Raw genomic sequence first — 20,334 nt, 5'->3', positions numbered from 1 at the left:
GCTGGAAACCTGCGGCACTCGAGGCCTGCGTGGGCCCGTGGGCCTGCCCTGGGGCTGGGAGCTCCACTCGCGCAGTGGTTCCCTTGCATGCACGCCCCGCAGGGAACAGTGTCAACATGAGGCCACGGCTGCCTGGGGGTCTGCGTGCCCCCTGCCGTCCTCCCACCAGCCCACCCTTGGCCCCTGGGCTCAGGCCGGCCACACTGAGCAGGTGAGCTGTGCCACAAGCCCAGCACCCTTCCCTGCCCACCTCAGAGTGGTAGCTGCCACAAACACAAACCTCCTGAGCCACGCACGCGCATGCGCGGACCTCCATCTCTCGTACCCTGTGCTGTGGCCCGGGCCTCGCAGGCATGTCCTTACCCGGCTGCTAGAGGAGGTTCTGTGCGCACCTGGCCACCAGGCGCGGCCTGACTCCATGAGGCCAGGTGTCCACGTCCCGGACACAGGAGGCCGATTGCGCAGAGAGGCAGCAAGGGAGTGGATCGGAGGTGCGGGCCACGGAGATGGCCCTGGGGAAGGAAGGGCATCTGTGCTCCGGTGGCCTGTGCCCTGGCCCAAGCCCCGACGGGACAGTCACAGCAACTTGGCCTCATAGCTGCTAGAGGCCATGCGTGTGTGTGTGTGTGCACGCGCGCGTGTGTGTTGCACAGCCTCTGCGCAGCAGGAGGTCTGGCCGCTGTCCTGGGCCCCTGGTGGGCACTCACTGCCCGCTCTCTCACAGACGGCATGCTTCCGGGAAGAGCGAGATGTGCTGGTGAACGGGGACAGCCAGTGGATCACGGCGCTGCACTATGCCTTCCAGGACGAGAACTACCTGGTACGTGGCCTCTGCGGCCTTGCCATGCCTTTGCCCCTGTGCACTTCCTTAAGAAGTAGAACGTAGAAGGGACAGGCGCAGAAAGCGTGTGTGTGGCTAGATAGAGCTGAGGATCGCCGTAATGTAACTGCAGTAGTGTCCAGCAGGACTTGTGCTGAGACCGGCGAGCTAATCTCCAGCTTGTGGGTTACTTTGTTCTCTGGGTATATTACATTTAAATAAACAGGAATTTGGAATGTTTGTTAACTCAAATTGCATTACAAGAAAACTGGGAAGGGGCCGTGGCTCTGTGCTGGGGTGCTTGCCTGCCCTGCCTTCATCGCCACCAGGGAGAGGGACAAATGGAGCTGGGTGTGTGGTGCATGGTGTGTGTCTATAATCCCAGCACTTGAGAGGTTGAGACAGCAGAACTTAACTTCATGTAAGGAAGAAAGGGAAGGAGACCTGAGGGGAGGGAAGAATAAAGAAAAAGAAGTGGAGGTGTGGCTCCATTGAGAGCACAAAAGCCAAGCATGAATGTGCAGCCCTGGGTTCAAACCCTAATAATGCCACCAAAAAAGAAAGAGTTGCCAGGCACTGTTGGCTCACACCCTCAGGAGGCTGAGATCTGAGGATCGCCATTCAGAGCCAGCCTGGGCAGGATGTTACCTCCACCACAAAGCACGAGGTGGTGCCATCGGAGAACACGGGCCCCCCAGCCTCCCCACGCGCCGGCCTCTCACAGTGCCTTGAGGACGCTGGGCTGCCCGTGTGCACACTCCTCACACATGACAATAGCTTACAAGGGCAGGGCACAGGCACTGGTCTCAGGCTGTGAGTGGGACTTCATTCTTGGGACCCTCCAGGTGTCCTAAACCTGAAAGGCTGGGTATGGGCGGCCGGGGCCTCGGCAGGCTTCATTTCTCCTGCCAATGCAGCTGCCCAGCAGGCCCACGCAGGACACACAGCCACTGCCGCCTCAGCCCTGCGTGGGCTCCCCGGGCCTTCCCAGGCTAGTCTAAACTGCAGTTGCCCAACTTATACCTCCTAGGAGTGTACAGGTGGGAGCCACTGCTCCCAACTCCATCTTTGAGATGGGTCTTGCTAAGTTTTTTCCCTAGCTGACCCTTAACCATGATCCTATTCTCTCCAGCATCCAGTACCTCTTGCTAACGTGTGAGCCCCACACCCAGCATTTCAGATTTCTAGGTGACGCTCACACTGGTGGGCGGGGCTACTCGTGCTTGACTCAGGGCTACACGTTACCCAGGCGCCCTCCCTGTGCTCTCGTGAGCAGGTGCTGCCCCCCCCCCCCCCCCCCCCCCGCTGTAGAGCCCCTGCCGCCTTGCTCAGCACCAGCACCCTGTGACGCTGGCCAGAGGCCTCAGCTCCAGGGATGAGGGCTGTGGGTCCTGCTCCTGTGTTTGCTCAGTAGCTCTCGGAAGACTTTCTCCAACCACAGCACTTTCAGCCTTTCCAGATGAAATATGTATTTCCTGATTTTTTTTTTTTTTTTTTTTGCCAGTCCTGGGGCTTGAACTCGGGGCCAAGGCACTGTCCCTGAGCTTCTTTAGCTCAAGGCTAGCACTCTGCCACTTGAGCCACAGCACCACTTCCAGCTTTTTGTGTATGTGGTGCTGAGGAATGGAACCCAGGGCTTCATGCATGCTAGACAAGTGCTCTACCAGTGAGCCACATTCCGAGCCCATAACTATGTATTCTTTATTGAAGTACTTTCTCTGCCACGTGAATAACTTAAGTTGCTACATGACGTGTATGGTGGTTCATGCCTGTAATCACAGCTACTTCAGCCCAGCCAGCTGGAACAAGAAGTTAGTGCAGTCTTCATCTCAGTATGCTGAGAAGCCTTAAGAGGAGGAACATGAACTGGGCGTCAGGGCTCACGCCTGTCATCCTAGCTACTCAGGAGGCTGAGATCTGAGGATCATGGTTCAAAGCCTGCCCAGGCAGGAAAGTCTGTGAAACTCTTATCTCTAATTAAGCACTCAGGAAACCAGAAGTGGCGCTGTGGCTCAAGTGTTACAGCACTAGCCTTGAGCTGAACAGCTGAGGGGCAGTGCCCAGGCAAGGCTGAAAAACTAAGCAAAAAAGAGAAAACAGGGCTGGAGACATGGCTCAAGTGGTAGAGTGCTTGTCTAGTAAGCACAAGGCCCTGAACTCAGACCCCCCCCCCCCAGTTACCTCTGACCCCCAAAAAGAAGAAAAGCGCAGCAGCACTGTGAGGCCAGTGGGTGGCGCGGGCAGATGGGACAGGAAGCGTGGGCTGCTTCCACTGCCTGCTCTCCTTCAACTCTAGTACCTGGTCATGGATTACTACGTTGGTGGCGATTTGCTGACCCTGCTGAGCAAGTTTGAAGACAAGCTTCCGGAAGACATGGCGAGGTTCTACATTGGGGAGATGGTGCTGGCCATCGACTCCATCCACCAGCTCCACTACGTGCACAGGTGCGTCCTCCTGCGCGTCCCCAGGCGCGGGCCTCAGGCTGCCCAGGCCGCCTCGACCTCCCTTCGCACCCCTCCCCTCCCCGCACTCACCTCCCTGCCCTCCACCCGCAGCAGCCGCCTCTGGGGAAGAGGGACTTTCCTCTGCACTGGAAATGGGGGGCTCCCTCCAGGGGTGTGGGATGCCACCCCTCTGTTCTCCCTCCCTAGCCCCCCTTCAGGGAGGCTATTCCCCAAACCACCCTCTCCTTGTTCTTCGCCTTGGGTTTTTGGCAGGGGCGGAGGGAGCTGGTCTACTTTTATCTTGACCAAAGTAATTTTGGGAAAACAGATTTTCTTGCTTTTTTGTTGTTGTTTTTACTGTTTTTTTACATTTATTTTTTGTGATATTGAAGTTTTAACTCGACCTCGTCCTGAGTTCCTCCGCCACTCGAGTTCCTTCCCTAGTTCTTTCTTGCTTGACTTGTTCAGTCGGGTCCTGGAGCACAGTCCTCCTCATTTTCTGTCCAGCAGGGATCACAGGGCACACCACCATGCCTGGTTTATTTGTGGAGATTGGCGGCTCTCTAACTTTTTGCCTAGGTTGGCCTCAAACCATGATCTTTGCATCTTACTCTCTTTTTTTTTTTATTTAATTTTTTTTCTTTCTCTTTTATTTTTATTTTTGCCAGTCCTGAGGCTTGAACTCAGGGCTTGGGCTCTGTCCCTAGGCTTCTTTTGCTCAAGGCTAGCACTCTACCACTTGAGCCACAGTGCTAGTTCTGGCTTTTTCTGCTTTATTGATTCTTCGGAATCAAACTCAGGGCTTCATGGATGCGAGGCAAGCACTGTACCACTGAGCCACCTTCCCAGCCCCTCAATTTCATTTTTTTATTTCTATTTTTTGAGTTAAACCTTTTAAATTATTGTCATAAAGATGTGTGCAGAGGCATTACAGTGACGTGCGTCAGGGAAGGAGCACATGTCTTTTTTGGACAGTGTCACCCCTCCCCTCGCTTCACTTTTTTTTATTAATGTCCAAGACTGAGTTGGTATCTGACACTTGCTTTCACTCGTTGACTGGCTCTGTACCACCTGAGCCACACCTCCCACCCACCTTTAGACTTTGTGGTTTTCAAAAGTCCAGATGTTCTGCAGAGTTTATCCAAAAGCACAGTCCCTGCTCCACCCTGCCCAGATTTCTCTAGCTCCATCTACCAGTGTGGGCGTTGGCCGCTCTTTCTAGACTGACATCTTTTCCACCCACAGGCCTGTGGTGCTGGTGTCTTTCTGCGCGCACGCGCTCTCTGTTAGACAGTGTGTTAAAATGAGGACTTAACTCCTTCATGTCACCCCCCCCTCCATGGGTACCCCAGACCCTTGGGTCCCCCCTGCCCTGTGCTCCCCTGGTGGTAAGACCACTTGGTGGTCAGTGCGGGGATCAGACATCCCGTGCAGTGGTCACGCTTTGGGATCTCGTGATTTCCTAGGTTTGCCATCAGCGTCACCGTGAGCACACTCAGCCGCAGGCCTCAGGACACACAACCTGAGGCGGACTTTTCTAGATGTCCCTCTGCCTTCTCCCTTTTTCCTGCCATCTGTGCTCTGCTGGCTGGCGAAATAGAATTAAGTCTGAGATTGTGGTGGTGCATGGTGCGGTGGCCAGACTCCTGCGAGTCATAGCCATTGCAAATCACGCAGCTTGTTGAACCAGTACTCGGGAAGGCATCGGCCCCCGGCGCTCACTCACGTCTGCTTTGCTCACCAACAGAGACATTAAGCCTGACAATGTCCTTTTGGACGTGAATGGGCACATCCGCCTGGCTGACTTCGGCTCGTGCTTGAAGATGAACGATGATGGAACTGTAGGTATTTTGTTGGAGGCTGGTCTCGGGGTAGGTGAAGGGGTTAAACGTTCCACTGGACGCGTCATAAGGAAACCACGTTGCAGACTGAGAAAATGAATCCCTTAGGGGAGAGTTGAAAATTCCTACTGGGGACGTGTTTGTGAAGTGTAACGGTGTCTGTGTATGTGTGGGCCTCGCGTGTCCGGCCCCTCGCGCTGTGCACGCGTGGACGCGGTCATGTGTGGGCCTCGCGTGTCCGGCCCCTCGCGCTGTGCACGCGTGGACGCGGTCGTGTGGGCCTCACGTGTCCCGCACTAGGTCATTACCAGTGCTGCGGCAGGCGGCAAGGCTGGCTCCCTTCCTAGCAGGACCCCATCCTCACTGCGGGGGGGGGGGGATAAGGGGGGAGGGAGCCTGAGGCACACAGTTCCTCACCAGTTGGACTTCTTCTCGAGGGCTGTGGGCACTGGCTGTCACCTGGCCGAACCCAGTGGCCTGGCTCAGACTTGTCCCCAAGCCAGGCCAGCATGGCCAGCCCCAACTCAAGCTCTCCCTGCCTGAGCCTGCCGAACCCTGGGCTTGCCAGAGGGGCCCACAGCGCCCAGCTCTGTCATCCGGTCCCCAATCCTGAGCGTCCTGCTTCTTTCTGTGGTTGGGTCATTTTCTGAGGCCGGTGGCTGGGTGTCCACGCTGGGAGCTCAGAGCCCTTCGCCCCTCCCTCCCAGGTTCAGTCGTCCGTGGCGGTGGGCACCCCCGACTACATCTCCCCGGAGATCCTGCAGGCCATGGAGGATGGCATGGGCAAGTACGGGCCCGAGTGCGACTGGTGGTCCCTGGGGGTGTGCGTGTACGAGATGCTCTATGGAGAAACGCCCTTCTACGCGGAGTCGCTGGTGGAGACCTACGGGAAGATCATGAACCACGAAGTAAGCCGCTGTACCCTCTCGCTCTCCCTTCTAGAAGCTGGCCAGGCCTACGGGAGGGGAGGTCAGGTCAGGCAGACACAATGGAGGTTAGGCCTGGCGGGTCAGAGAGGGTAAGTGCATTAGAGCCTTGGGCGGTGGCGTCCAGGGCTGGCGGAGGCTCCGACCTGGGAGACAGGGACCTGTGCGCAGTGAGGAGCCGGGTTGGTGGGAGGTGCGGAGTCACTGCGAGGAACTCGCTGTGCTCCTCAGTCCCTCCCCAGGCTTGGAGCACCAGGGCTCTCAGGCAGCGGGGCCTGAATCCTTCCTGACTTCATTTCTTTCCTCTTTCCATTTTTCACCTTGAAGTTGCCTTTCTCATTCCCCCTTTGTACGTGTGCACATGGATATACACGCATGTGCCAGTTCTGGGGCTTGAACTCAGGCTTGGGGCACTTACCTCTGACCAGTGTTCTACCACTTTAGCCTTAGCTATGCTTCCAGGTTTTTGATAGTGCATTGGAGATAAGAGTCTCAGACTTTCCTTCCCTGGCTGGCTTTGAACCATGATCCTCAGTTCTTGGCCTCCTGAGTTGCTAGGATGACAGGCATGAGCCACTTGGTCTATTATTTCCTATTCTAATTTTTTTCTTTTTGTTCTCCACAACCAAGTATTTCCTCCCTCTTTCCTCCCCTCCCTGCCTTCCTTCACTGGCTTTGATTTGCATTTAGTAACCATGGAATAATAAGGACTTTGTGGCTTGAGCCTTAGCTGAGCATATCTTCTTATTTGCTGCTTTCACACAGGAGCGGTTTCAGTTCCCTTCCCATGTCACAGACGTCTCCGAAGAAGCAAAAGATCTCATTCAGAGGCTGATCTGCAGCAGGGAGCGCCGGCTAGGGCAGAACGGAATAGAGGACTTCAAAAAACATGCCTTCTTTGAAGGTCTGAATTGGGAAAATATCCGAAACCTGGAAGCACCATACATTCCGGATGTGAGCAGTCCCTCGGACACGTCTAACTTCGACGTGGATGACGACGTGCTGAGAAACGTTGTACGTGTCACATTCTCCTCTGTGCCCTCACCACAGCCTGAGCGCCAGCAGGGCCGGGGGCAGGCGCTGCTTAGCAGGTCCCTGGGTTGCAAAACTGTTCTGGTTTTTGTTTTTGTTTTTGTTTTTTGGGTCCGATCGTGAGGCCTGAACTCTGGGCCTAGGCGCTGTCCCTCAGCTCTTCAGATCAAGGCTAGCGCTCTACCACTTGAGCCGCAGCACCACTTCCGGCTTTTTTTCTTTTTGCTTATGTGGTGCTGAGGAATCAAATCCAGGGCCTCAAGCATGCAAGGCAAGCCCTCTACCACTGAGCCACCTTCCCAGCCCCGAAGCATTAATTCTTTCCATGGAAGTGTACCTTTTACAGTAGCCTTCAGCTTGGTCCTTAGTGTTACCTCTGGCCCTCAATCTGTCATGGGGCTTGAACTCAGCGCCTGAGTGCTGTTCCTGAGCTTTTTTGCTCAAGGCTAGTTCTCTACAACTTGGAGCTATAGCTCTGTTTCTGATGTTTAGGTGGTTAATTGGAGATAAGAGTCTCCCAGACTTTTTTTTTTTTTTGGTTAGTCATGGTGTTTGAACTAAGGTCACGGGTACAGTCTCTGAGCTATTTCACTCAAGGCCACCTCTACCATTTTGAGCTGTAGCACCACTTCCAGTTTTCTGGTGGTTAATTGGAGATGAGTCTCACAGCCAGGCACCAGTGGCTCACACCTGTAATCTTAGCTTCTCAGGAGGCTGAGATCTGAGGATCTTGGTTCAAAGCCAGCCCAGGTAGAAAAGTCCCCATGAGTCTTATTTCCAATTAAACACTCAAAAACCAGAAGTGGCACAGTGGCTCAAATGAGCAAAGAGGCTCAAGTGAGCAAAGACAGCACCCAGTCCCTGAGTTCAAGCCCCATAATCGACCAAAAAAAAAAATTCTCACAGACTTTTCTACCTGAGTTGGCTTTGAACCGTGATCCTCAGATCTCAGCCTCCTGAGTAGCTAGGATGACAGGCGTGAGCCACCAGCGCCTGGCAGTGCTGCTTTATTTTGGAACTTACTGAAACCTTTTAGCTTTTTTTTTTTTTTTTCCCATACCTTTCCACACAGCATCACACGCTTTGTTGTGAGAGCTTCTCTTCACCTACGGCATGGCTCCTTGATGAATGAAGGCAGGCGTCCGTAGAGGCGTCAGGAACCTGCCACAGTTCCTGGGTGGTGTAGGGCCTTGGTCTCTGTCAAGAGCGCAGGGGTTATGTTCATTTGTCTTCATATAGCAGGAGTTCGGGGCGATAGGTCAGAGTTCTGCTCCCAGGCTTGTCAGCATTGGTGTGGCAGGCCTCCCTATCCCTGCCACATGCCCAGGCTAACACGCCACCCTGGGGCTGCGTGCCCACCGCCACCCTGTGGTAAGCCACCAGATCCACTCAGCTGAGACCGACTGCATGGTCATGGGAACCCCTGTGACCCTTAGGTACTCCGGCAGGTACTTGTCTGAGTAAGCGGAAGCTGGCCAGCATCCCAAGGCACCTTCCTGTGGATGAGTTTTGAAAAAACATTTCTGGGTGGACAATCTTTTGCTAAAAAAAAAAAAAAAAATAGAACCAAAGGCCTGGGCTGTAGTTCAGTGGTAAAGTGTTGCCTACCAAACGCAGTGTCCTTGGTTCGATCCCCAGTACCAAATAAGAGAAGACAACCCAAATTGAAAAGAAAAAAAAAAGAAGCAGAGGTAGTTACGGAGCATAGAAACATTTAGTTTGAGGTCTGGGCAGACCCTTCGCGAGGGCTGTGGGCGCGTGTCCTCTTGCTCTGTGGGGGTCAAAGCAAGTCTCTCCCTGTCGACACCTGAGCAACCAAGGAGACGTGTGTGCCACAAACTCATTCAAGGTCATTTTAAGAGGTTTGAGTGGTCGAGCACATGGTGAGTGGTAGTATGTTACTATGAGAAATTTAGTAGTAAAGATATTTCTTCTTTCATTTGGTGAAACTTCAGTTTTTCTCTCCTCAAACCAAGTCACATTTAGTGTTTAAGGAAACCAAAGAACTGTATAAACCATAAGCAAGAATGTACATGCAAAGCTTGAAAATCACAAGAAGTTTGGCATCACTGTTACTGCATTAGTGCTCTTTCTGACAGCGTCCGTGTCCTGGCTGCGCCTGCTGTGTTGGCAAGGCCCCCCTGCAGCCCACACCCCAGGAAGCCCGGCCGGGCCGCGCCCTCCTGCTCCCCACAGTGGGAGCTTCTTGCTCACTGGTTTGGATGTAGGTGTCATTTGTGTCTGTGTTCTCATGCAGGAAGTATTACCTCCTGGCGCTCACGCAGGTTTCTCCGGATTGCACTTGCCATTCATCGGCTTCACCTTTACCACCGACAGGTACGCAGTGGCCCGAGCTCGCGTTGGTGCGTGCCTGAAGGCTCAGATCTTACCAAGAGGGCTGGGTGGGGTCCCTCTAAGGTTTCCTGTTCTTAAGAAACGCACACGCAGTTAGGGCGGCCGGCCGGCGTGCGATGGCATCTGTGATAGGTGACATTCTGTGGCAGAGCTGTGTGCTTGCGCACAGCCCAGAACCAAGCTCTCCCCTCAAAACAGGGCTCCTGCACCCAGGCGAGAATTAGGCAGACAGAATCCCCTGTGGCTTAGAGGGCGGGTGTGGCTGCAGCCAGCTTGTCTGCTCGCCCAGGCCCCGCACAGGGCTGCTCAGTCTTCAGGACAAGAAGATGAGCCCAGAGATGTTGCCCCAGAGCCCGCCATGAGTGTCAGAGCCCTTGGTAACCTGCACTGCCCTGACCACCTGCCAGGATTGCCGTGCGGTATGCAGCCTGCCCGCGGCCCACCAGGCAGGCCCCCTCTGCTTTCCCATCTGAGTGGGTGAAGACCTAGGCTTAGCTTCCCTCGCATGACAGCTGCGCAATTGGGGTCTGTTCAGGCTCCATCACAGTGCAGGCTTTCCACAGGCATTTTGTTTGCCACTTTGCAAACTGTCTCTCACCCCAGGAAGTGACGGTGGGGTGGGTGGCGAGCCTGTCGCTCTGCTCTACAGCTGTTTTTCCGACCGGGGCTCCCTGAAGAGCATGATGCAGTCCAACACTCTGACCAAAGATGAAGACGTGCAGCGGGGTCTGGAGAGCAGCTTGCAGGTCGAGGCTTACGAGAGGAGGATCCGGAGGCTGGAGCAAGAGAAGCTGGAGCTGAGCCGCAAGCTGCAGGGTGAGTGGTCGGGGCGGGCTGCCACAGGCCGGGCTGTGTGGACGGCACTCGCGGCTGGCCACGCTCACTCTGTGTCTCCCCTAGAATCCACCCAGACCGTGCAGTCCCTGCATGGCTCCACACGTGCCCTGGTTGGTGCAAACCGGGACAAGGAAATCAAGAGGCTGAACGAAGAAATCGAGCGGCTGAAGAATAAAATGGCAGGTGTGTGTTCTGTTGGCCATTAATGTCTCCAAAGACCAGGCATGGTTGTTCATATCTGTACTTCTGGTTACTCAGGAAGGCCAAAACGTGAAGCCATTTTCAGGGGAAAAGATTATAGAACCCCATTTCCGTTAGTAGTTGGGTGCAGTAGCTTGCCCTTGCAATCCTATCTCTGCAGAAAGCATGAAGCAGAGGTTTGTGGTTCATACATAACAGTGAGACCCTGTCCCAACACAGAAAGGGCTGAGTGTGGCATTAGAGGCGTCCTCGCCCGCATTATGCGGGCTGCTAGTACTGCAGGGGACTGCAGGGGAAGGGCTGAGGAAAAGGCTCCGGAAGCCCACTCGCAGCTCTTGGCCTTGCTTGCTTCTCCTGATGAAATGCGTGGTTAATGGGCGCTGGCAGGCCTCGTGCTTTCTCCTCGCATCTCCCTTTTCCTCTGTCTAGCTCTGACGGTTAACTTGGCTGTGTGTGTGTGTGAGTGCACGCGTGCACCCAGCCGTGGGCCTTGAACTCAGGGCTTGGGCAGGATTCCTGAGCTTTCTTTTGCTCAAGGGTAGCACTCTGCCAATTGAGCCACAGCTGTACTTCAGACTTCATTAGACAGTTTATTGGAGACGAGAGTGTCACGGACTTTCCTGCCTGGGCTGGCTTTGAGCCATGATCCTCAGATCTCAGCCTCCTGAGTGGTTAGGATGACAGGTCTGAGCCACTGGTCCCCAGTTTTTAACCTGGCCTCTTGCATGAGGAGCCAGGGCTACTGTGACTAGCGGCCCAGCCCCATTTCTCCACCTTTTTTACGGCTCCTGGTTATCTGTCAATTTCCTGAAGCCTCTGCTCTAGCCTCCTCCCCACACGGCCCGTGCTGCCGCCAACTCCATGTGTGGTTCCTGCGTCCCCAGGAGCCCCACTACTCTGGTGGGAAAAAGACCCGAGTCAGTGACCACTGTCCCCATAGTCCACCTGAGAAAGGGCAGCACTGGGCTGGTGACGCGGCTGGGACTCCCGCAGGTGGACGCGTGTCCTCTGGCGATGTGGGCAGGACTCCGGCGGGTGGACGTGTGTCCTCTGTTGGTGTGGGCAGGACTCTGGCGGGTGGACGTGTGTCCTCTGGCGATGTGGGCAGGACTCTGGTGGGTGGACGTGTGTCCTCTGGTGATGTGGGCAGGACTCCCGCAGGTGGACGTGTGTCCTCTGGCGATGTGGGCAGGACTCCGGCAGGTGGACGCATGTGCTAGCGCCAGAATGGAGAAAAGCCTCTGATCAATGTGAATTGTCAAGTCTTTGTTTTTTTTGGTCTGGTCATGGGGCCTGAACTCTGGGCCTGGGCGCTGTCCCTCAGCTCTTCAGCTCAAGGCGAGCGCTCTACCACTGGAGCCACAGCGCCACTTTCAGCTTTTTCTGCTTATGTGGTGCTGGGGAATCAAACCCAGGGCCTCAGGCATGCAAGGCAAGCGCTCTACCACTGATCATCTTCCCAGCCCATAATTGTCATGTCTTTTCCCATGAGTAGCCAAGCTAGGATGCAACCCCATAACGGAGGAATGTGGCTTGTTTTTTCCAGATTCGAACCGGCTGGAGCGGCAGCTGGAGGACAGTGCGGCGCTCCGGCAGGAGCACGAGGACTCCACACAGCGGCTCAGGGGCCTGGAGAAGCAGCACCGCCTGGCGCGCCAGGAGAAGGAGGAGCTGCACAAGGTGGCCTGGGGCTGGGGGCGGGGCCCACAGAGGATCACGGTTCAAAGGCAGCCTAGGCAGGAAAGTCCGTGAAACTCTCATCTCCAATGAACCATCAGAAAACCAGAAGTGGTGCTGTGGCTCAAGTGGTAGAGCGCTTGCCTTGAGCTGAAGAGCTGAGGGACGGCTCCCAGGCCCAGAGTTCAAGCCCCACAACCAACAAAACGGTTGTGTTCTGGCAGGGACAGCCCTCCCACGGCGCCTTGTCAGGCGTCAGGCGCCATGCTTCACACCGTGCGCTGATGCTTCCTAAATTATGTCCGGTTGAACTCATGGTCTGCAGCGTGTGGTCCTGGCAGCCGCAGTGATTTTTGTCGGTGTGGCATGGTCTCTCAGAGCGGTCCAGGGGGCTGGGAACCTCCTGTCCGTGCCTTCCTCTCTGTGCAGGAGGGTGACGTAGGCACAGTGGGGGGGCAGGCCGCTGGTCTCTACACAGTGAGGTCTTTCCTGGTATGGACCTGTGGCGCAGCCTGCAGTCCCAGCCGACTGTGTTCAGGCTGTGTGTGTAGCTGGGGGACGAAGAAAGGGGCTAATTCCAAGAAGCTAGATTTTCAGTCGGGTGCCAATGGCTCACGCCTGCAATCCTAGCTACTCACCTCGGGGGCTCGTGGTTCAAAACCAGCTTAGGCAGGAAAGTCCGTGATACTCTTATCCCCATTTAACCACTGAAAAGCCAGAAGTAGAGTGGTCTCAAGTGATAGAGTGCCAGCCTTGAGCAAAAAAGCCCAGTACAGTGCCCAGGCACTGAGTTCAAGCCCCAGGACTGGCACCAAAAATAACAAATGAAGGCAGGCTCGCTCGCTCCTTCCTTCCTTCCTTCCTTCCTTCCTTCCTTCCTTCCTTCCTTCCTTCCTTCTTTTTTCTTCTTTCTTCTTTCTTCTTTCTTTTTCTTTTTGTCTTTCTTTTTGTGGGGCCTGAACTCTGGGCCTGGGCACTGTCCCTCAGCTCTTCAGCTCAAGACTAGTACTCTACCACTTTAGCCACAGCGCCACTTCCGGCTTTTTCTGCTTACATGGTACTAAGGAATCAAACCCAGGGCTCATGCATGCAAGGCAAGCACTCTACCACTTCCCAGTAGGTTCTTTCTTAGGTACATAGTTATAATCTATAGCCAGCATTTCCATAATTTTTAATGTTTTTTTTTTTTTTTTTTTGCTGGTGATTGCAGACTTTTCTTGTCAGGACTGGCTTCGAACATGGATCCTCAGATCTCAGCCTCCTGAGTAGCTAGGGTTACAGGTGTGAGCTATTGGTGCCTGGCAATAGGTTATTCTTTATTACAGTAGGAAATAGCTCCTAGCTTTCTAGACCTTTGCGGGTTTAAAACTTGTATAATTAGCAAGGCACTAGTGGCTCACGCCTGTAATCCTAGCTACTCAGGAGGCTGAGATCTGAGGATCGCGGTTCAAAGCCAGCCCGGGCAGGAAAGTCCGTGAAACTCTTATCTCCAATAAACCACCAGAAAACCGGAAGTGGTGCTGTAGCTTAAGTGGTAGAGCACTCGCCTTGAGCTGAAGAGCTGAGGGACAGTGCCTAGACCCAGAGTTCAAGCCCCACAATCACAAAAACAAACAAACAAACAACTGTGTAATTTTCTTCTGTTCAGCAATTGGTGGAAGCTTCAGAACGACTGAAATCCCAGACCAAAGAACTGAAGGAGGCTCACCAGCAGCGGAAGCGGGCCCTGCAGGAGTTCTCGGAGCTGAACGAGCGCATGGCGGAGCTCCGCTCCCAGAAGCAGAAGGTGACCCGGCAGCTGCGGGACAAGGAGGAGGAGATGGAGGTGGCCATGCAGAAAATCGACTCCATGCGGCAGGACATGCGCAAGTCTGAGAAGTTCAGGAAAGAGGTACTGTTCCAGATGGGGACAGAGGCAGGCCTGGAAAGCCTGCTGTATGGCCTGCATTTTTCTAAGTGGATCTTAAGTGTTATGTGAAGCTAGCTACTTTGATCTGCGAGCATTTATTTTGTAGTCCTTAATCTTCGCAGTGCTGGAGGTGGGATTCCCCCCATGAGCAGGTCTGCCACACCTGCAGCCCCTTTTGATGGGCTGAGGAGAGATTTCTCAGATGTGGGCTGTGATCACTCCAACCTGTTTGGTTGGCTGAGATTGAAGAACATGGTTTAGAGCAGGGTGGGGCTGTCGGGAAAGACAGGGACTCCATCTCCGTGAAGGGCCTGGATGGGTGGCGCACAGCTGATTCCATCCATGACAGAAGCCTGAGGAGGCAGACTGAGGCCTGGCTCACACTCAGGTGGCAAGCAAGAAGACCCATTTCTAAAGTAACCAGTGAATAACAGACTTGGAGGCTTGGCTCAGCAGTATTGCACCAGCCTAATAAGCTCCACGCCCCTCCAATTCAATCCCTGCTCCCTCTTCAATTGTTTGTTGTTGTTTTTTTTTTTGGGTCCGGTCGTGGGGCCTGAACTCTGGGCCTGGGCGCTGTCCCTCAGCTCTTCAGCTCAAGGCTAGCGCTCTACCACTTGAGCCACAGTGCCACTTCCGGCTTTTTTCTTTTTGCTTATGTGGTGCTGAGGAATCGAACCCAGGGCCTCAGGCATGCAAGGCAAGCGCTCTACCACTGAGCCACCTTCCCAGCCCCTCCTCTCTTCAATTGTGTCCTTCCTCCCTTCCTCCTCTCATTGCTGCCTCCGCCCCCCGCCCCCCCCCCCCCCCCCAAGCCTTTAATCTCAGCACAGCACTCCTCAGTACTCTGGGAAATTATTGAGGGTTTTTGTTCTGGTAGAAAATTATCCTGTATAGAAATGTAAAAAATATCTTTTTTCTTCTTCTTTTTTTTATTGTGGAAATACCATACAGAGGGGTTACAATTACATGGGCAAGATAATGAATACATTTCTTATCAAGCATTGTTGCCTCCTCCTTTGTTTCCCCTTCCCATCCCATGCTCCCCCGCCCCCCACCCAGCCCTCCCCCCCCACCAAAGTTGTAAAGTTCGTTTTCGACATAAGGACTTGTATGTCTCATTGTTGCAATGGGTCCACCTGTATTTTTATTTAAACAATTTGTTTTTTCCCTTCCTCTCCACAAATTATAACAACATCAAATACAGTGAAAGCAGGGGTTATACCGTGAGGGAGGGACATACAAAGCAACAAAGAAATAATCTTATAAATGTGTTAGAAACAATCGCATGAAAGAAAAAAAACATTTGAATACATATCTTAGGGTTCATTTCCCTAACATCAACTTATCTGACCTTTTCTGCTTGACTCAGACATATATTAGTTATTGCAAATAAGGGAAACCATGGGACCTATGTTTCTATGGGTCTGGCTTACTTCACTTAATATAATTTTTCCAAGTCTTTCCATTTCCTAACAAATGGGGCAATGTCATTCTTTCTGATGGAGACGTAGAATTCCATTGTGTATATATACCACATTTTCTTGATCCATTCATCTACTGAGGGGTATCTGGGTTGGTTCCATATCTTAGCTCTGGTAAATAAGGCTGTAATAAACATAGTCGTGCTGGTAGCTTTAGTGTGGTCTTGTTTGTGAACATTGGGTAAATGCCCAAAAATGGGATTGCTGGGTCATAGGGGAGCTCTATGTGGAGTCTTTTGAGGAACCTCCAGACTGCTTTCCAAAGTGGTTGAACAAGTTTACACTCCCACCAACAATGCAGTAAGGTTCCCTTTTGTCCACATCCCCTCCAGCATCTGTTGTTATTAGAGTTCTTGATTTTAGCCATTCTAACTGGGGTGAGGTGGTATCTCAATGTTGTTTTGATTTGCATTTCTCTTATGACTAGAGAGGTTGAGCATTTCTTCATGTGTCTATTGGCCATCCTTCTTTCCTCTTCAGAGAAGTTTCTCTTTAAGTCTTTAGCCCACTTATTTATTGGGCATTTATTGGAGATTTGTTGTTGGGGATTTAATTTTTTGAGTTCCAGATATATTTTAGATATGAGACCCTTGTCTGTTGTATGGCTAGTGAAGATCTTCTCCCAATCCGTGGGCTTTCTATTGATCTTGCTAGCTATGTCCTTTGCCATGCAGAAGCTCTGCAACATCATGCAATCCATTTGTCCAACCTTTCTTTGATTTGTTGTGTTTCTGGGTCTCTATTAAGAAAATTTTGACCTGTGCTAAGAAGACCTAGGGTTTCTACTATTCCATCCTGTAGTGTTTTCAGAGTGTCTGCTTTGACTCCAAGGTCTTTGATCCATTTGGAGTTGATTCTGTGCAGGGTGATATATAAGAATCTAGCTTTAGTTTTCTACAAGTAGTTAACCAATTTTACCAGCACCATTTACTGAAGAGGCTGTTAAAAATATCTTTTCAGGACAGTAATAAGTATGTTAATGTAAGTACCATTTTCTTGAAATCCATTTAAAAGAATGGAAAAGCATTCCTGATATTTTTGTTCATTTCAGTATCTAGCCCGAGTTCTCTTTCCTGTTTTCTTGCTCACTTGTGAGCAAGGAAGAAGCTGGCTCTCGAGTGGGGCCTGGTAAGGGTGGGGGGGGTCACGGCAACGCCTCAGACTGGCACCCTTCCCCTGAGTGCACTGCTCCCCTGAGTGTTGACCTGCTCAGTGACCGCGTGAGCAGTGCTAGTGCAAGTTCTGCTCACACTCACTTGATGGACTCCAGCATGGATGCACACTGTGTCTTTCAGGTCAGGATCTGGGTTGTTTAGCTCTAAGGGCCTATTTGCTTTCTTCTTGTACACTTTTGTAGTTATAGCTAACTAGAATCCTAGGAACTATAGGTGAAATGAGAGGTCCTGGCTTTGCTTCCATAGACAAAGGCAGACTGGCCTTTAGCAGGATGCCACTGGTTGAAGCTGGGTTACGGTAGCATGGGGTACTGGCTGCTGTCTCTTCTCTTGAGGGGGTTTTGACTTTGATTTTAGAAAAGAACCCATGTTCCACATGTGACTGCGGCTCGGCGGCAGAGCCCTTCCTGAGCATGCACAGTGCCCGGGCTTCGTCCACTGAGACGATACTTGGGTTTCCCGGATTGGTATCCTTTCCTGAAATTCAGTCTCCAGGGATCCATTGTCTTGTGTTGTGGCCAGCTGGCCCTGCTAGGGTGTGTCTCAGCGGGGGTGAATCACCACAGGATCTTTCCAGAACCCTGTGCCTGGCGGGTGGCTCAGGAGAGTGCTGCGGCGGGGGGACTTGTGCTGTGTCCACCCCAGGCAGATCTTGTGTCTTTGCAGCTGGAGCTGCAGCTGGAGGATGCCGTCGCAGAGGCCGCCAAGGAGCGCAAGCTCCGGGAGCACAGTGAGAGCTTCTGCAAGCAGATGGAGAGCGAGCTCGAGGCCCTCAAGGTAGCCGCCCGCCTGCGCCTGTGCACGGCAGCACTACTTAAAATCCGGTTCAGTTCTGCTTTTGTGGAAGTTTTAGGCGTACGTAGTAGGTTGTGGTACGTTTTCGGCTGATAGCTTCCTTACGTCCCCATCTTCTTTTTTTTTTTTTTTTTGCCAGTCCTGGGGCTTGAACTCGGGGCCTGGGCGCTGTCCCTGAGCTTCTTTTGCTCCAGGATAGCACTCTACCACTTGAGCCACAGCACCACTTCTGGCTTTTTCTGTGTATGTGGTGCTGAGGAATTGAACCCAGGGCCTCATGCATGCCATGAGCCACCTTCCTAGTCCATACACCCCAGTTTCCTAAACTTGCCCAAGTTCTTTTTTTTTTTGGTCCGGTCGTGGGGCCTGAACTCTGGGCCTGGCGCTGTCCCTCAGCTCTTCAGCTCAAGGCTAGCGCTCCACCACTTGAGCCACAGCGTCATTTCCGGCTTTTTTCTTTTTTGCTTATGTGGTGCTGAGGAATTGAACCCAGGGCCTCAGGCATGCAAGGCAAGCGCTCTACCACTGAGCCACCATTGAACCCAGGGTCCTCATGCATGTAAGGCAAGCACTCTACCGCTGAGCCACCTTCCCAGCCCCAACTTGCCCAAGTTCTGAAGAAGCGCTAGTGCCCACGTCCTGCTTCTGGGTATGGGAGAGGCAGCCAGGGCCTTTGGTTTCTTCTTAGAGAAGTGGCCTCCCTGCCTGTGGTGTGGCCGAGCTCCACGCTGCGTGTGCTGCTGTCACCTCTGCCTGCTCAGCCACTGGCCACGCTGCCTGCGGGGCCTCTGTGTGCTGTGACCCTCCTCCTTTCGCCTGCCCGTCTGCAGTGCGCCTCCATGCCAACCGTCCCCGCGTGGCGTGCTCTGCGGCCTCGTGTGCTGCCGCCCTGCCTCAGAGCTCCGCCACGCACCTTCCCATGCGCCACAGACCCACATGGAGCCTGCCTAGTGCCATTGCTGCCTTTTACTCCTGTCTTGTCGTTTATCCTGTGGTTTGCTTTCAGTTGCCAACCCTGAAATCAGGGACTTTGGTGTCATCCCAAGTCATCAGAATGTTTCATGGCAACAGCCCTAAAAGGGATGTTGTTGGTGAATGAACGTGGGGTGTGGCCAGTGTGGACAGACTGTAGGGCCGCAGTCACAGTTGGGCATGTGTTGTTTGCTCCCGTGTGTCTGTAGATGAAGCAGGGCGGCCGGGGGCCAGGGGCCACGCTGGAATTCCAGCAGGAGATCTCCAAAATCAAGTCGGAGCTGGAGAAGAAGGTGCTGTTTTATGAGGAGGAGTTGGTCCGACGGGAGGCCTCCCACGTACTGGAAGTGAAGAACGTGAAAAAGGAGGTGCACGACTCGGAAAGCCAGCAGATGGCCCTGCAGAAGGAAATCTTGGTGCTGAAAGACAAGTTAGAAAAATCCAGACGAGAGCGGTAAGCCTCCGGGACAGAACGCGAAAGGCGCTCCCTGCGCGCTTGAGCCGGCTTGCAAGCGAGCCTGGGCCTGCACCCGCTCTTCACCCGCTCTCCTTCCCTCAGGCATCACGAGATGGAGGAGGCAGTGGGGACTGTGAAGGACAAGTACGAGCGGGAAAGGGCAATGCTGTTTGACGAGAACAAGAAATTAACTGCTGAAAACGAAAAGGTCATTTGAATTATCTCAGTGGTCACTGTGTGAATTGGTAGTGTTTTTACCCTTGAGTCTTTGGTAGCTTTAGTTTGAAATGTTTTTGGTCTTTTTTGTTGTTATTCTTGTTAGTCATGGGGCTTGAACTCAGGACCCGAGCATTGTCCTTGAGCTTAAGGCTAGTGCTCTACCACATTGCGCCACAGCGCCCTTCATTTTTCTGGTTATTCATTGACGATAACAAGTCTTCCTGCCCAGGCTGACCTCAAACATGGTCCTCAGATCTTAGCCTCCTGAGTAGCTAGGATTACAGCCATGAGCCAACAGTGCCCGTCTCTCTTTGGTCTTTTAAATGGGATGTTTTCATCCAGTGAGAGATCGCTAATGAACTGAAGTTACTAGCTCTGTCACTGTCAGGGTTAGATCTGAATTGAAATGTGACTTAAGTTAGTCACAAGTCCCTAGCTTAGTTGGGAAAAACAATGACAAAAACCTCCAGCTTCCGGTTAAGGAGCGCCAGTTTAACCCGTGATTTGGTGAAATTGTTTAATTTCAGCTTTGTTCCTTTGTGGATAAACTCACAGCCCAAAACAGACAGCTGGAGGATGCGCTGCAGGATGCGGCGTCCAAGAAGGAGTCGGTGGCACACTGGGAGGCGCAGATCGCAGAGATCATTCAGTGGTACGTGCCGGGCGGCCAGACACCTGCCTGTGGCTGCCCACTGCCCCGGGCAGCCCTCCTTCCGGGCCGAACCACCCAGGATGCGGGCTGAAGCAGTGAGCACTTCCACGTCACCAGGGCGAGTGTCCCTCGTCACAATCCCGAGACCCAGGAAAGACCGCGGCCCGGTGTGTAAGACAAGCCTGTACTCCCACCTAGGGTCAGCGACGAGAAGGACGCCCGCGGCTACCTCCAGGCGCTGGCCTCAAAGATGACGGAGGAGCTAGAGACGTTGAGGAGTTCCAGTCTGGGGTCCAGAACTTTGGTAGGGGTCTTCCCAATCCAGTGTGCTCGCAGCTAGGGTCCTTTGTGGGGCTGTTCTCTGTGTGGATGTGCCCCTGCCCCCCCCCAGCCCGAGCCGCTCAGATTTCCCAGAGACAGAGAGGTCAGCCCACTGGGGAACAGGTGTCAGCTAGGCCACGCGCTGAGCCAGTGCCGACTGAACACGAAGTAGCAGCCCCGGCTCCGCCTCCGGAGCTTTGTTTATCTACTCGACTC

General features: G+C 53.3%; 1 protein-coding gene across 2 annotated transcripts in view; it reads left to right on the top strand.

Moving 5' to 3' along the window:
• Cdc42bpb (CDC42 binding protein kinase beta) overlaps positions 1-20,334 on the top strand; it is an 88,990-nt gene that overhangs the window by 38,158 nt on the left and 30,498 nt on the right. For both annotated transcript variants that reach the window (XM_042696858.1, XM_042696857.1), the window contains exons 4-18: positions 725-820; positions 3,117-3,265; positions 5,013-5,106; positions 5,814-6,014; positions 6,798-7,046; positions 9,322-9,401; positions 10,069-10,235; positions 10,320-10,439; positions 12,004-12,137; positions 13,783-14,025; positions 17,369-17,479; positions 18,679-18,923; positions 19,029-19,134; positions 19,673-19,797; positions 19,996-20,101. In XM_042696858.1, coding sequence (XP_042552792.1) covers positions 725-820; positions 3,117-3,265; positions 5,013-5,106; positions 5,814-6,014; positions 6,798-7,046; positions 9,322-9,401; positions 10,069-10,235; positions 10,320-10,439; positions 12,004-12,137; positions 13,783-14,025; positions 17,369-17,479; positions 18,679-18,923; positions 19,029-19,134; positions 19,673-19,797; positions 19,996-20,101 — 2,226 coding nt within the window. The remainder of the gene's footprint in view (positions 1-724; positions 821-3,116; positions 3,266-5,012; positions 5,107-5,813; positions 6,015-6,797; positions 7,047-9,321; positions 9,402-10,068; positions 10,236-10,319; positions 10,440-12,003; positions 12,138-13,782; positions 14,026-17,368; positions 17,480-18,678; positions 18,924-19,028; positions 19,135-19,672; positions 19,798-19,995; positions 20,102-20,334) is intronic.

The sequence above is a fragment of the Dipodomys spectabilis genome, unplaced genomic scaffold (genome assembly GCF_019054845.1).
Source record: "Dipodomys spectabilis isolate Male_0828 unplaced genomic scaffold, ASM1905484v1 ptg000212l, whole genome shotgun sequence".
Taxonomy (NCBI): Eukaryota; Metazoa; Chordata; class Mammalia; order Rodentia; family Heteromyidae; genus Dipodomys; species Dipodomys spectabilis.
This window is presented reverse-complemented; position numbering and strand designations above follow the sequence as displayed.